Raw genomic sequence first — 12602 nt, forward strand, 5'->3', positions numbered from 1 at the left:
TTCCTACCCTCTGCTCTTGTGTCAGAATCATTTCTAATCTACTAGAATCAATATTCTGCAGTCATGAATAATCTCACTCAGTTGTGGCAGGGAGGGGGTAACTGATCAGACCACATGCCAGCTTTAATTTTGTTTTCACTTTTTTGGAAGCATAACATACATATAGAAAATTGCATGTATCATAAATGCGCAGCTTGACGAATTGTTCCACGTTGAACATACAGGAGGGCCTGGCACCCAGATCAAGCATGTTGGCAGCCTCGCAGCCACTGCCCTCTGGTGCTACCGCCCCCACCCACCCCCCGCCAGGGGTGAGCACTTCACTGCCGGGTCTTGGGTGCACAGACTCCCTCGGAGACAGGTGCAGCCTTTGTGTCCCACGCTTTCACTCAGCATGAAGTTTGCTCCACGTGGTGGTAGGTGCCCCTTAGCACAGTGGGGAATACCCCAAATGTCCTTGTCCACCCCATGGCCAGTGGGCATTTTGAGTTTCCAGGTTGCAGCCCTGACAGGTCTTGCTGGCCAGGAGCCTGAGGCAAAGGAGAAATCAGCAATATTGAGCCTGTCTTTACTTGAACCTTTGGTATTTTGTTCATTAGGGATTTTTTTGTTGATTTTTATTTTTTTAAATATTCTGTTGAGGTGATTTTTCTCAATCAGTGAGGTTCTGATGCCCTTTAACTTTTGTGCCTGAGGCGAATGCCTTCCTTGCCGTGCCCTGGGGAGCCCAGCCAGCTGCTGCCAAGGCCCTGCCAACTCAGGTACATTCATGCCAGGTGCGTGCACCCAGAGTGACATTTCTGGTCACCAGGTATGTGCATGTTCAGTTTTAATAGATACCGCCAGTTTTCCAAAGTGACCGGTCGGTGTGCACCACGCCCACAGCTCCGAGCGTGTCGGCTGCCCTGTGTCGCCGTCAGTACTCAGCATCTCCACCTTGTTTCTTCTGAGTCTGCTGGCGCAGTATGAAAAGGTGTTCCGCCGCGATGGCGTCTTGCATTCCCCTGATGGTTAATAGTGTTGAGCACGGTTTTATATTTTTATTGGCCATTTGAATATCCTGTTTTGTGATTTGCCTGTTGCAGGCTTTTGATCATTTTTCTTCAGTTTTCTGTTCTGGCTGAGTTGTGGTGGCTGTGTGTATTCTGAACACGAACCATTTGTCCTGCATTGTGAATATCTTTTTTCATTCTGGGGAGCTTCATTTTCACTTTTTCAGTGTTTTTTTTCTTGACGAACAGAAGTTTCTTGTTTTAACATAATCCAGTTTACCAATTTTTTCTTTTATGATTAGATACTCTGTTTAAGAAATCCTTACTTTGAGACAAACGTCCCTGAGGAGATGTCCTCCTTTTCTTCTGAAAGCTTTCTGGTTTTGCCTTTCACATTTCAACCTGCAGTCCGTGTGGGACTGGCCTGTGTGTCCATGTGCGGTGGGGTCAGGGTGCGTCTTCCTCACGCCTGGGTGTCTAGCACAGCGCCGCTCACCCGCGTCGGGGGCCGTCTGTGCGGCCATTTCTAGGTTCTCTCTTCGGCGGCTCTGGTCGCCTCTGTCCGTGGACACATGCCGGGCGGGCCTGGCTGTGAGAGTAGTTCTGACTGAGGTTACAGCGGATCCATAGACTGACTTGGGGGAAGTTGACATCTCTACAATATTGAGTCTTGGCTGTAAATGGTGCCTTTTTAAATTTCATTTTGTTTTTTCTTTCTTCGTGTATATATTGTGTACAAGTGATTTGGTATAGCAACTTTACTAAATTCACCGTTTTTTTCTAATGATTTTCCTATAAATTACTGGTCTTATCTTAAAACCTCCGTTTCAGACATACTGAAAGAAAGCCTCATATATATGTCACTCTTCCAAAGTTAGTAGTTGGAAGTGACAGATTTTAATTAATAAATAAAAGGAGACCTATCAGAATGGTGCTCACTGACGAAGGGAGAGAGGCGAGGAATATTCACACCCAGTGGGAAGGATTCGCACACAGTGGGAAACTTGGACGGCCGATTTTCTCAAGGGGCTCAAACAGTCCTTCACAGGCTGAGCGCTCTGACAGCAGGCGGGGCTGGAAGCCCTTTGCCCCTTGGCAGCTTTCTCTTGTCTCTGCTTCTAAGCAGTGAGATCGCCATAGACAGTGAGTATATCACTCTGCTGCCAGGACAGACGCCGGCTGGCACTGGGGTGTTGGACCACGGACAGCAAGTGGCGGGAAGAGGTGTGTTGAGGCCAGCCTCCCTCTCCCACAACGACGATGTGGAAGTCTGTGTGGATCAGCCCCAGTGGTCGAGTGTGGCTCCTGGTGCCCGTCTATGCATCTCACTTTCAGCCCATTGTTTTCAGACCCCCAGACTCTCTGACACGTGGGCTGACAGTGGAGCAGACCTCTTGGCATCAGAATTGTCCTGGGAGGCCCTGGCCACATGGCCACATGACTCAGAGCCCCTGCCCACAGCAGTGTGAGTGTGCCCCCAGAACACTCAGCCTGGCTTCCGGTAGCTCTGACACACTTTGGAGGTAATTGTAGAGATTTGGCCCAAAACATCAGCCTGTGAGTCACCCCACACGGGTCGGCTCTCAAGATGCTCCACAGGGTGTGACTTAAGCCGTGGTGCCCTGCTGGGGCCGCAGCTGCTCTGACTCATCAGCTCCCGTGGCTGCAGGAAGTGTGACAAACCTCAGGCGAGAGCTTCTCCCTCGTTGTGAGCCTCAGGCAACTAGACCGGCTCGTCGGTCTGTGTGGAGCAGTTTCTCTGGCAGCGCCCGAGTGTCCAGGGCAGAAACGAATCCAAAAGGAAGGGAGAGGAGACGGACTTACTGTTCCCCGACTTCCCCTCACAGGCCCAAGGTTTTCCCAGACTTAGCAAAACTTGTCTCGCCAGATGTAGGGAGAGAGAGAGCCCTTAACAAGATTATTGTTTTAAACCATTTAATGAATGATTCACACTTAAAAACAAGAGAGTCACTGGGGCTCCATTCCAGTGCACAGGCTGCCCTCCAAACGTAGGCTGACGTTACAGGAGCAGCGCCAGAGCAGTGCCCGTTCCCTGGGCACTCGTCGTGACGCCCGACTCTGGGGCCTGGGGCCGCCCACCAGGCCCCTCTGTGGAAGGCCTGGGGCGCACACTCGGAGCTCAGCGCACAGATGTGCTGAGGCCCTGCACACAGCGTAGTCATTTATGGGCACGTATCCACAAGGGGCCAGGGCCACATCCCTGCCGTCCGCCCTGCCGTCCTCACACAGCCACCTGCTTTCCCCCTTGGGAAGAACGCAGAAAGGGGCCAGGGAGGCTGGTGGGTGGGAGGCAGGGATGTGCAGCTTTGAAATTCCTCTTCTCGGGCGCTGGGTGTGAAGTGAAAGTGACTGTAAGAGGCAGAAAACCCAGCGGTGCCATTGCCCGGCTGCTCCGTTCCCAGGCCTGCTTCCAACAGCCCGGCCCGCCCTACACCTGAGCCACCTCTGTGGTCCCCCATCCTTGCCCTCGCCGTCCACGCCCCCACTCCGCAGTGCCACCACAGGAGAGACCCACCCTCAGCGCGGCCCCTCCAGCGTGCCCACTTCACCATGCTCCCAGCTCACCAGTTCCCGGCCCCGTGGCCCCAGCACCCCTGGCCCCCTCACCCCACTGGCCCCAGGTCAGGGGCTCAGTTGTTCTCAGCACCTCTCTGCTCCCTGCACCGCCACCACGCTGCCCTGGTCCCCGAGTAATTCCATGCCTGTCCACTCTGAGCTGAGACTGCACGCTGGCTGGAAGCGAGACCCCCTGGGGCCCTGCTGTGGTCACTGCCCTTGACCGCTGCCCCATGTCTGACCCACAGGGGGCCTGCCCATGCCTCTCCTCTCCACCAGTGCCAGCCCCTCCTCCCGACAGCAACTCCCATCTTGCTGGGACCTGGAACCACCTCTGCGGGTCCCCAGGGCGTCTGCCCAGCCCTGCATCAGGCCCATCCACTTCCCCATCTCCAGGTGTCAGGGGGTGGCCCTCGACCCCACCTGCCCACTGAGGGTGGCAGCCTCCCTGTCTGTCGAGAGGTGCCCTTCTATCCCATCTTGACACCCAAGCTCAGCCACCTGCCCTTTTCCTCCACTCCCATCCTCCCCTGGCAGCCAAATGCCTTCAAGGTACTTCCGTACCTGCCCCTCCAGGTCACCCTTTCCCCACCGGACCTGCGCCCTCCAGGGACCCCATGGGGCTGAACCACCCTGGAGTCTGGATGGAGCTTGCCCAGCCCTCCCACAGCCGCCCGGCCAGCCACCTGCTCGTCCCTGCGGGTCTTGCCCTGGCGCTCCCTGGCTCACCCACCTGTCAGCAGGGCCCCTCGGTGCTGGCGGGCTCCAGGGCCTGGCCCGGGATTGCTTCTCTTTCTCACTTGACTTTGATCTCCAGCCCAGACCTCCCTCCTGGACTAGGACTCACACAGTCCGTTGCCCACCCGATGTCTTCACACCAGTGCCCAGCTCTTAGCTCAGCATGTCCAGGGCTGGGTTCCCCACACCTCCGCATCCCGCCTCCCCCACCGTCCCCCCACCTGGGCTTCCAGTGCTCAGGCAGGAGCGTGGGGTCGTCCCCGCTGCAGGCCTTTCCTCTGCCCAGCCTGGTCTGCTCTGGTCTCCCTGGCTGGCAGCCACTCTGCCTGAGGATCGCCCCTGCTTTGCCTGCCTGCCGGCCGTGCCTCCTGAAGACCTGAGGGGTGGGGGTGAAGGGAGTGCCGTGGGTTCCTAACTAACACCCCTCTGTCCCCCCAGCACAGCCCATTCTTCGCTGAGCAGCTGACTGCCTTCCAGGTATGGCTCACAATGGGCGTGGAGAACAGAAACCCCCCTGAGCAGCTTCCCATTGTTCTGCAGGTGAGTTTCTAAAGACGGGCATGCTGGCCAAGTGTATGTCACAGAAGGAAGCGGAAACCCCCCACCTCCTGGGCACTGGCTGTCTGGGACGCGTGTGCCCTGGGCCAGACGGTGTGGGGGGTAGACCGCCCGCTCCGCCAGAGTCCTGGGGGCTGACTGCATACTTGTTCTCAGAGGCCCTCCTGCTGGTGCCCAAATCCCTCCCCACCCTCAGTTAGCTACGCGTTGGGGTTGCAGTGCTCCCGCGTGCCCCCCTGCCCAGCCCCTGGGGGACTGGCACACCACTGCCTGGAGTGCCGCTCTGTGCATCAGTGCCTCCTCTGTTTGGAGGCTTGTGAGATGCCAAGCAGCCGCTGGAGGAAAGGGAAAAGGAGGAACCGCAGCCGGGCAGCAGTGCGGGGACAGGCGGCCCGCTCTGCCTGGGCTGCACCCACGCCACAGGCTGTGCCCCTCTGATGGTCTTGTGGGTCTCGTCCCACACGTTTCCTGGTTAATGAGATCAGATGGGAGTCAGAGGTGAAGCCCAGCGGAAGAGCAGGACGCTTTCACGGGACTTCTCTTTCAGTCCGTGTGTCTTTAGTGGGGAGGACTGGGCCGGCACAGAGGAGAGCTGTTTTACTCTGGAACTATGTCACATGAGTTTTAAGACCACTGGTCAGTGAGTGTAGACACCCAAGACTAATAACTCTAATAACTCACTCTAGAACCTGGGAGAGCTTTCTGCGTTTGGGGTGGTACAGGTGACACGGGGCGAGCACCTGTGGCCACATGTGGGGGGTGTCGTGCCTGCAGCAGAAGGCACTGGTGTCACATCTGTGACCAGTCACAAGGGTTGTGCATTCTGCTGGTTCCCCCCAGAAAGCCGATGAGGTGGTTCTGTCTCCAGGAAGTAGGGGCGGGGGCTCTCCGTCCACTGTCCAGGAATGGGCCTCACTTCTTACCAAGAAGGGACTGTGCGTCCTTTCCTCCTGCTGCCAACGCCCTCGTGACGGGGCACCACTGGGCTTCACAAGTCCAGACACGGAGCACACCCACTGCCGAGGGTCACTGGGAGATGAGGTGAGCGGCTTCTCTGCCACCAGCGTGGAGCGTGCAGCCCTTCTTCCGGTGTCGGTCTACCCTGCCTCTGTGTTGGCTGCACAGCAGGCTGTGAAGGTCATTGGCTTGCAAAGAACTGCGCTTTCACCTGATTCAGGACCATGTGCCCAGAATGTGAGGCAGCAAAGCCAGGAGCTCAGAGGAAGAGAATCAGCTATCAAGCTGTAAAGACGCACAGCAGCCTGTCCTTGCCGGCAGTGATAATCAGGTGGCGACAGTCGTGTTGTGCCAGGAGTTTTCACGTGAGATATTATGACTGCTTCTTTCTGACATTATAAAAAGAGGGCAGAGAGATCAGATTAAAGATGGTGGCGTGAGAGGGGAGACAGAGGCTTCCTCCTAAAACTGGATACAATTAGAAAATTTAATTGGCACAACTAATCCTGAGAGAGCAACAGGAAAGAGGACGGCGCCAGACTGCACACACCTGGAGAAAAGAGCAGAACTCAGCGACCAGGGTAACGTACCGGAGCTGTGGCTCCGCGGGACCCGAGCCCCCCCCAACCCCCGCCAACCCCAGCTCACCGGCGGGAGGAAGACAAACGGAGCAGGGAGGGAGTGGAAGCCTGGGACTGCTGAACACCTGGCTCCGGAGATCTGCGCGGGGAGCACAAACCTACATTTCATGGTGCTTTCATGAGACTCACATGACTACCGGGTTGGAAAGTTAATACAGGCAGAGTTCCTGGGGAGACGGGGATCCCAGCTGCTTGTGGAAAGCAGGGATCCATATCTGGCTGCTCTGGGACAAAAACTTACACTTGTGTGCCCGCCCACTGGCTCAGGCAGTGGAGACAGGCACAGCAGTCGGGAGGCGGGGAACAGCTCTTTCCTCCCCCCAGTACCGCTCCCCTGCGACCCCCGACATTGCTTCAGGGGCTCAGCAGCTCCAGAGACTACAGCTTCTGGACACTAGAGGGCGCCATATACAAACATGAAACGCCAAAGAAACCTTGTCCAGAGTAAAATTGTTAATAGGACTCCCAAGAAAGATTTAAATGATATGGACCTCGTGACTCTTCCTGAAAGGGAGTTCACAATAAAAATCATCAACATCCTAATGGAGGTATGGAAAGACATCCAAGAACTCAGGAATGAATTCAGGTCGGAGATCCAATCGTTAAAGAACACAATGGAGGGTATTAAAAGCAGGCTGGATACGGTGGAGGAGATGATAAAGGAAATAGAAACTAGAGAAGAGGAATACAAAGACGCTGAGGCACAGAGAGCAAAAAGGATCTCTAAAAATGAAAGAATATTGAGAGAACTGTGTGACCAATCCAAGCGGAACAATATTCGCATTATAGGGATACCAGAAGAGAAGAGAGAGAGAGAAAGGGATAGAAAGTGTCTTTGAGGAGGTAGTTGCTGAAAACTTCCCCAATCTGGGGAAGGAGATGGTCTCTCAGGCCATGGAGATCCACAGATCCCCCTACACAAGGGACCCAAGGAAGACAACACCAAGACACATAGTAATTAAAATGGGAAAGACCAAGGATAAGGACAGACTGTTAAAAGCAGACAGAGGCAGAAATAAGATCCCATACAAAGGAAAGCCCATCAGACTAACAGACTTCTCAGCAGAAACCTTACAGGCCAGAAGGGAGTGGCATGATATATTTAATGCCGTGAAGCAGAAGGGCCTGGAACCAAGATTACTTTATCTGGCGAGGTTATCATTTAAATTTGAAGGAGGGATGAAACAATTTCCAGATAAGCAAAAGCTGAGAGTGTTTACCTCCCACAAACCATCTCTGCAGTCTATTTTGGAGGGACTGCTATAGATGGAAGTGTCCCTAGGGTTGGATAGCTGACACCAGAGGTAATAAAATCACGGTAGGGAGGGTGGAGTAGCTGATAGCGAGGCAAATGCAAAATTAAATTGACTATCCCCAAAGTCAATCAAGGGATAGAGAAAAAGTATAGAATCTGATACCTAATAAATAAAGAATGAAGGAGGAAGAAAAAGGAGGAGAAATAGAAAAGAACCTTTAGATTGTGTTTGTAACAGCATACTGAGTTAAGTTAGACTCTTAGATAGTAAGGAAAGTAACCTGGAACCCTTGGTAACCACGAATCTAAAGCCTGAAATGGCAATAAGTACATATCTTTCAATAATCACCCTCCATGTAAATGTACTGAATGCACCAATCAAAAGGCATAGAGTCACTGAATGGATAAAAAAACAAGACCCATCTACATGCTGCTTACAAGAGACTCACCTTAAACCCAAAGACATGCACAGACTAAAAGTCAAGGGATGGAAAAACATATTTCATGCAAACAACAGGGAGAAGAAAGCAGGTGTAGCAGTGCTAGTATCAGACAAAATAGACTTCAAAACAAAGAAAGTAACAAGAGATAAAGAAGGACATTACATAATGATAAAGGGCTCAGTCCAACAAGAGGATATAACCATTATAAATATATATTCACCCCACACAGGAGCACCAGCATATGTGAAACAAATACTAACAGAATTAAAGGAGGAAATAGAATGCAATGCATTCATTTTAGGAGACTTCAACACACCACTCACTCCAAAGGACAGATCCACCAGACAGAAGATAAGTAAGGACACAGAGGCACTGAACAACACACTAGAACAGATGGACCTAATAGACATTTATAGAACTCTACACCCAAAAGCAACAGGATACACATTCTTCTCAAGTGCACATGGAACATTCTCCAGAATAGACCACATACTAGGCCACAAAAAGAGCCTCTGTAAATTAAAAAAGATTGAAATCCTACCAACCAACTTTTCAGGCCACAAAGGTATAAAACTAGAAATAAATTGTACCAAGAAAGCAAAAAGGCTCACAAACACATGGAGGCTTAACAACACGCTTCTAAATAGTCAATGGATCAATGATCAAATTAAAATGGAGATCCAGCAATATATGGAAATAAATGACAACAACAACACAAAGCCCCAACTTCTGTGGGACACAGCGAAAGCAGTCTTAAGAGGAAAGGATATAGCAATCCAGGCATATTTAAAGAAGGAAGAATAATCCCAAATGAATAGTCTAACATCACCATTATCAAAATTGGAAAAAGAAGAACAAATGAGGCCTAAAGTCAGCAGAAGGAGGGACATAATAAAGATCAGAGAAGAAATAAACAAAACTGAGAAGAATTAAACAATAGAAAAAAATCAGTGAAACCAAGAGCTGGTTCTTTGAGAAAATAAATAAAATAGATAAGCTTCTAGCCAGACTTATTAAGAGAAAAAGAGAATCAACACACATCAACAGAATCAGAAATGAGAAAGGAAACATCACGACGGACCCAACAGAAATACAAAGAATTATTAGACACTACTATGAAAACCTATATGCTACTAAGCTGGAAAACCTAGAAGAAATGGACAACTTCCTAGAAAAATACAACCTTCCAAGACTGACCAAGGAAGAAACACAAAATCTAAACAAACCAATTACCAGCAAAGAAATTGAAGCAGTAATCATAAAACTACCCAAGAAAAAAACCCCTGGGCCAGATGGATTTACCTTGGAATTTTATCAGACATACAGAAAAGATATAATTCCCATTCTCCTTAAAGTTTTCCAAAAAATAGAAGAGGAGGGAATACTGCCAAACTCATTCTATGAAGCCAGCATCACTCTAATACCAAGACCAGGCAAAGACCCCACCAAAAAAGAAAATTACAGACCAATATCCCTGATGAACATAGATGCAAAAACACTCAACAAAATATTAGCAAACCGAATTCAAAAATACATCAAAAGGATCATACACCATGACCAAGTGGGGTTCATCCCAGGGATGCAAGGATGGTACAACATTCGAAAATCCATCAACATCATCTACCACATCAACAAAAAGAAAGATAAAAACCACATTATCATCTCCATAGATGCTGAAAAAGCATTTGACAAAATTCAACATCCATTCATGATAAAAACTCTCAACAAAATGGGTATAGAGGACAAGTACCTCAACATAATAAAGGCCTTATATGATAAACCCACAGCCAACATCATACTGAACAGCGAGAAGCTGAAAGCTTTTCCTCTGAGATCGGGAACAAGACAGGGATGCCCACTCTCCCCACTGTTATTTAACATAGTACTGGAGGTCCTAGCCACGGCAATCAGACAAAACAAAGAAATACAAGGAATCCAGATTGGTAAAGAAGAAGTTAAACTGTCACTATTTGCAGATGACATGATATTGTACATAAAAAACCCTAAAGACTCCACTCCAAAACTACTAGAACTGATAATGGAATTCAGCAAAGTTGCAGGATACAAAATTAACACAGAAATCTGTAGCTTTCCTATATACTAACAATGAGCCAATAGAAAGAGAAATCAGGAAAACAACTCCATTCACAATTGCATCAAAAAGAATAAAATACCTGGGAATAAACCTAACCAAGGAAGTGAAAGACCTATACCCTGAAAACTACAAGTCACTCTTAAGAGAAATTAAAGAGGTCACTAACAAATGGAAACTCCCCCCATGCTCCTGGCTAGGAAGAATTAATATAGTCAAAATGGCCATCCTGCCCAAAGCAATCTACAGATTTGATGCAATCCCTATCAAATTACCAACAACATTCTTCAACGAACTGGAACAAATAGTTCAAAAATTCATATGGAAACACCAAAGACCCCGAATAGCCAAAGCAATCCTGAGAAGGAAGAATAAAGTTGGGGGGAATCTTGCTTCCCAACTTCAAGCTCTACTACAAAGCCACAGTGATCAAGACAATTTGGTACTGGCACAAGAACAGAACCACAGACCAGTGGACCAGAAGAGAGACTCCAGACATTAACCCAAACATATATGGTCAATTAATATACGATAAAGGAGCCATGGACATGCAATGGGGAAATGACAGCCTCTTCAACAGCTGGTGCTGGCAAAACTGGACAGCTACATGTAGGAGAATGAAACTGGATCACTGTCTAACCCCATACACAAAAGTAAATTCAAAATGGATCAAAGACCTGAATGTAAGTCATGAAACCATAAAACTCTTAGAAAAAAACATGGGCAAAAATCTCTTGGATGTGAACATTAGCGACTTCTTCATTAATATATCTTCCCGGGCAAGGAAAACAAAAGCAAAAATGAACAAGTGGGACTATATTAGGCTGAAAAGCTTCTGTACAGCAAAGGACGCCATCAGTAGAACAAAAGGTACCCTACAGTATGGGAGAATATATTCATAAGTGACAGATCCGATAAAAGCTTGACATCCAAAATATATAAAGAGCTCATGCTCCTCAACAAACAAAAAGCAAATAATCCAATTAAAAAATGGGCAGAGAAGCGGAACAGACAGTTCTCCAAAGAAATTCAGATGGCCAACAGACACATGAAAAGATGCTCCACATCGCTAGTTATCAGAGAAATGCAAATTAAAACCACAATGAGATACCACCTCACACCAGTAAGGATGGCCAGCATCCAGAAGACAAACAACAACAAATGTTGGCGAGGCTGTGGAGAAAGGGGAGCCCTCCTACACTGCTGGTGGGAATGTAAATTAGTTCAACCATTGTGGAAAGCAGTATGGAGGTTCCTCAAAAAGCTCAAAATAGAAATACCATTTGACCCAGGAATTCCACTTCTAGGAATTTACCCTAAGGATGCAGCAGCCCAGTTTGAAAAAGACAGATGCACCCCTATGTTTATCGCAGCACTATTTACAATAGCCAAGAAATGGAAGCAACCTAAGTGTCCATCAGGAGATAAATAGATAAAGAAGATGTGGTACATATACACAATGGAATATTATTCAGCCATAAGAAAACAAATCCTACCATTTGCAACAACATGGATGGAGCTAGAGGGTATTATGCTCAGTGAAATAAGCCAGGCGGAGAAAGACAACTACCAAATGATTTCACTCATCTGTGGAGTATAAGAACAAAGAAAAACTGAAGGAACAAAACAGCAGCAGAATCACAGAACCCAAGAATGGACTAACAGTTACCAAAGGGAAAGGGACCTGGGAGGATGGGTGGGCAGGGAGGGACAAGGGGGGGAAGGGGGGCACGGGGAGGGCTGCACAACACAGAGAAGACAGGTAGTGATTCTACAAAATCTTACTGTGCTGATGGACGGTGACTGTAATCGGGTTTGTCAGGGGGACTTGGGGTAGGGGGGAGTTCTTCAAAAAAGTAAAAATACATAAAATAAATTAATTAATTAATTAATAAAATAATAAAACATCAAAAGAAATGAGAGGGCAGAAATTATTACTGTTCCTCTTCTATGCATCTAGATTCCTGAATATGCAAGGTGAGCTGTAAACAAACAAATGTTCAAAAAAGAAACTAAAATATACCAAAGAAAGCAAGCCGGCCATTTGGCAGAAGCCAGTACGTTCTGATCTCAGTGGGCGCAGGCCTTGTGGGGGGCAGCGGTGCTCCTCCTGGGTCAGCGGGACCCCCTGGAGAGGAGCTGGTGATCCTCCCGCTGACCCTGTGTCGGTAGCAGGGCCGCAGCACCCCGCGTGTTAGATCCAGTCTGGCAGACGATCCTGTGACAAACGGCCTTCTATTGACTGTCTCTTTTTTTTTTTAATGCTCCATTTACACCCCACAGTCTCTCTGGGAAAAGAGAGGACCTCATAGAGCTGAAACAGGAAAAACCCCTCTGTGGGAGAGCACG

General features: G+C 49.0%; 1 protein-coding gene across 9 annotated transcripts in view; it reads left to right on the forward strand.

Moving 5' to 3' along the window:
* Positions 1-12602, forward strand: part of RPTOR (regulatory associated protein of MTOR complex 1) — a 319152-nt gene that overhangs the window by 220434 nt on the left and 86116 nt on the right. For all 9 annotated transcript variants that reach the window (XM_073236062.1, XM_073236061.1, XM_073236058.1 and 6 more), the window contains one exon: positions 4746-4847. In XM_073236062.1, the coding sequence (XP_073092163.1) occupies positions 4746-4847 (102 nt within the window). The remainder of the gene's footprint in view (positions 1-4745; positions 4848-12602) is intronic.

Source organism: Manis javanica, chromosome 4 (assembly GCF_040802235.1).
Source record: "Manis javanica isolate MJ-LG chromosome 4, MJ_LKY, whole genome shotgun sequence".
Lineage (NCBI taxonomy): Eukaryota > Metazoa > Chordata > Mammalia > Pholidota > Manidae > Manis > Manis javanica.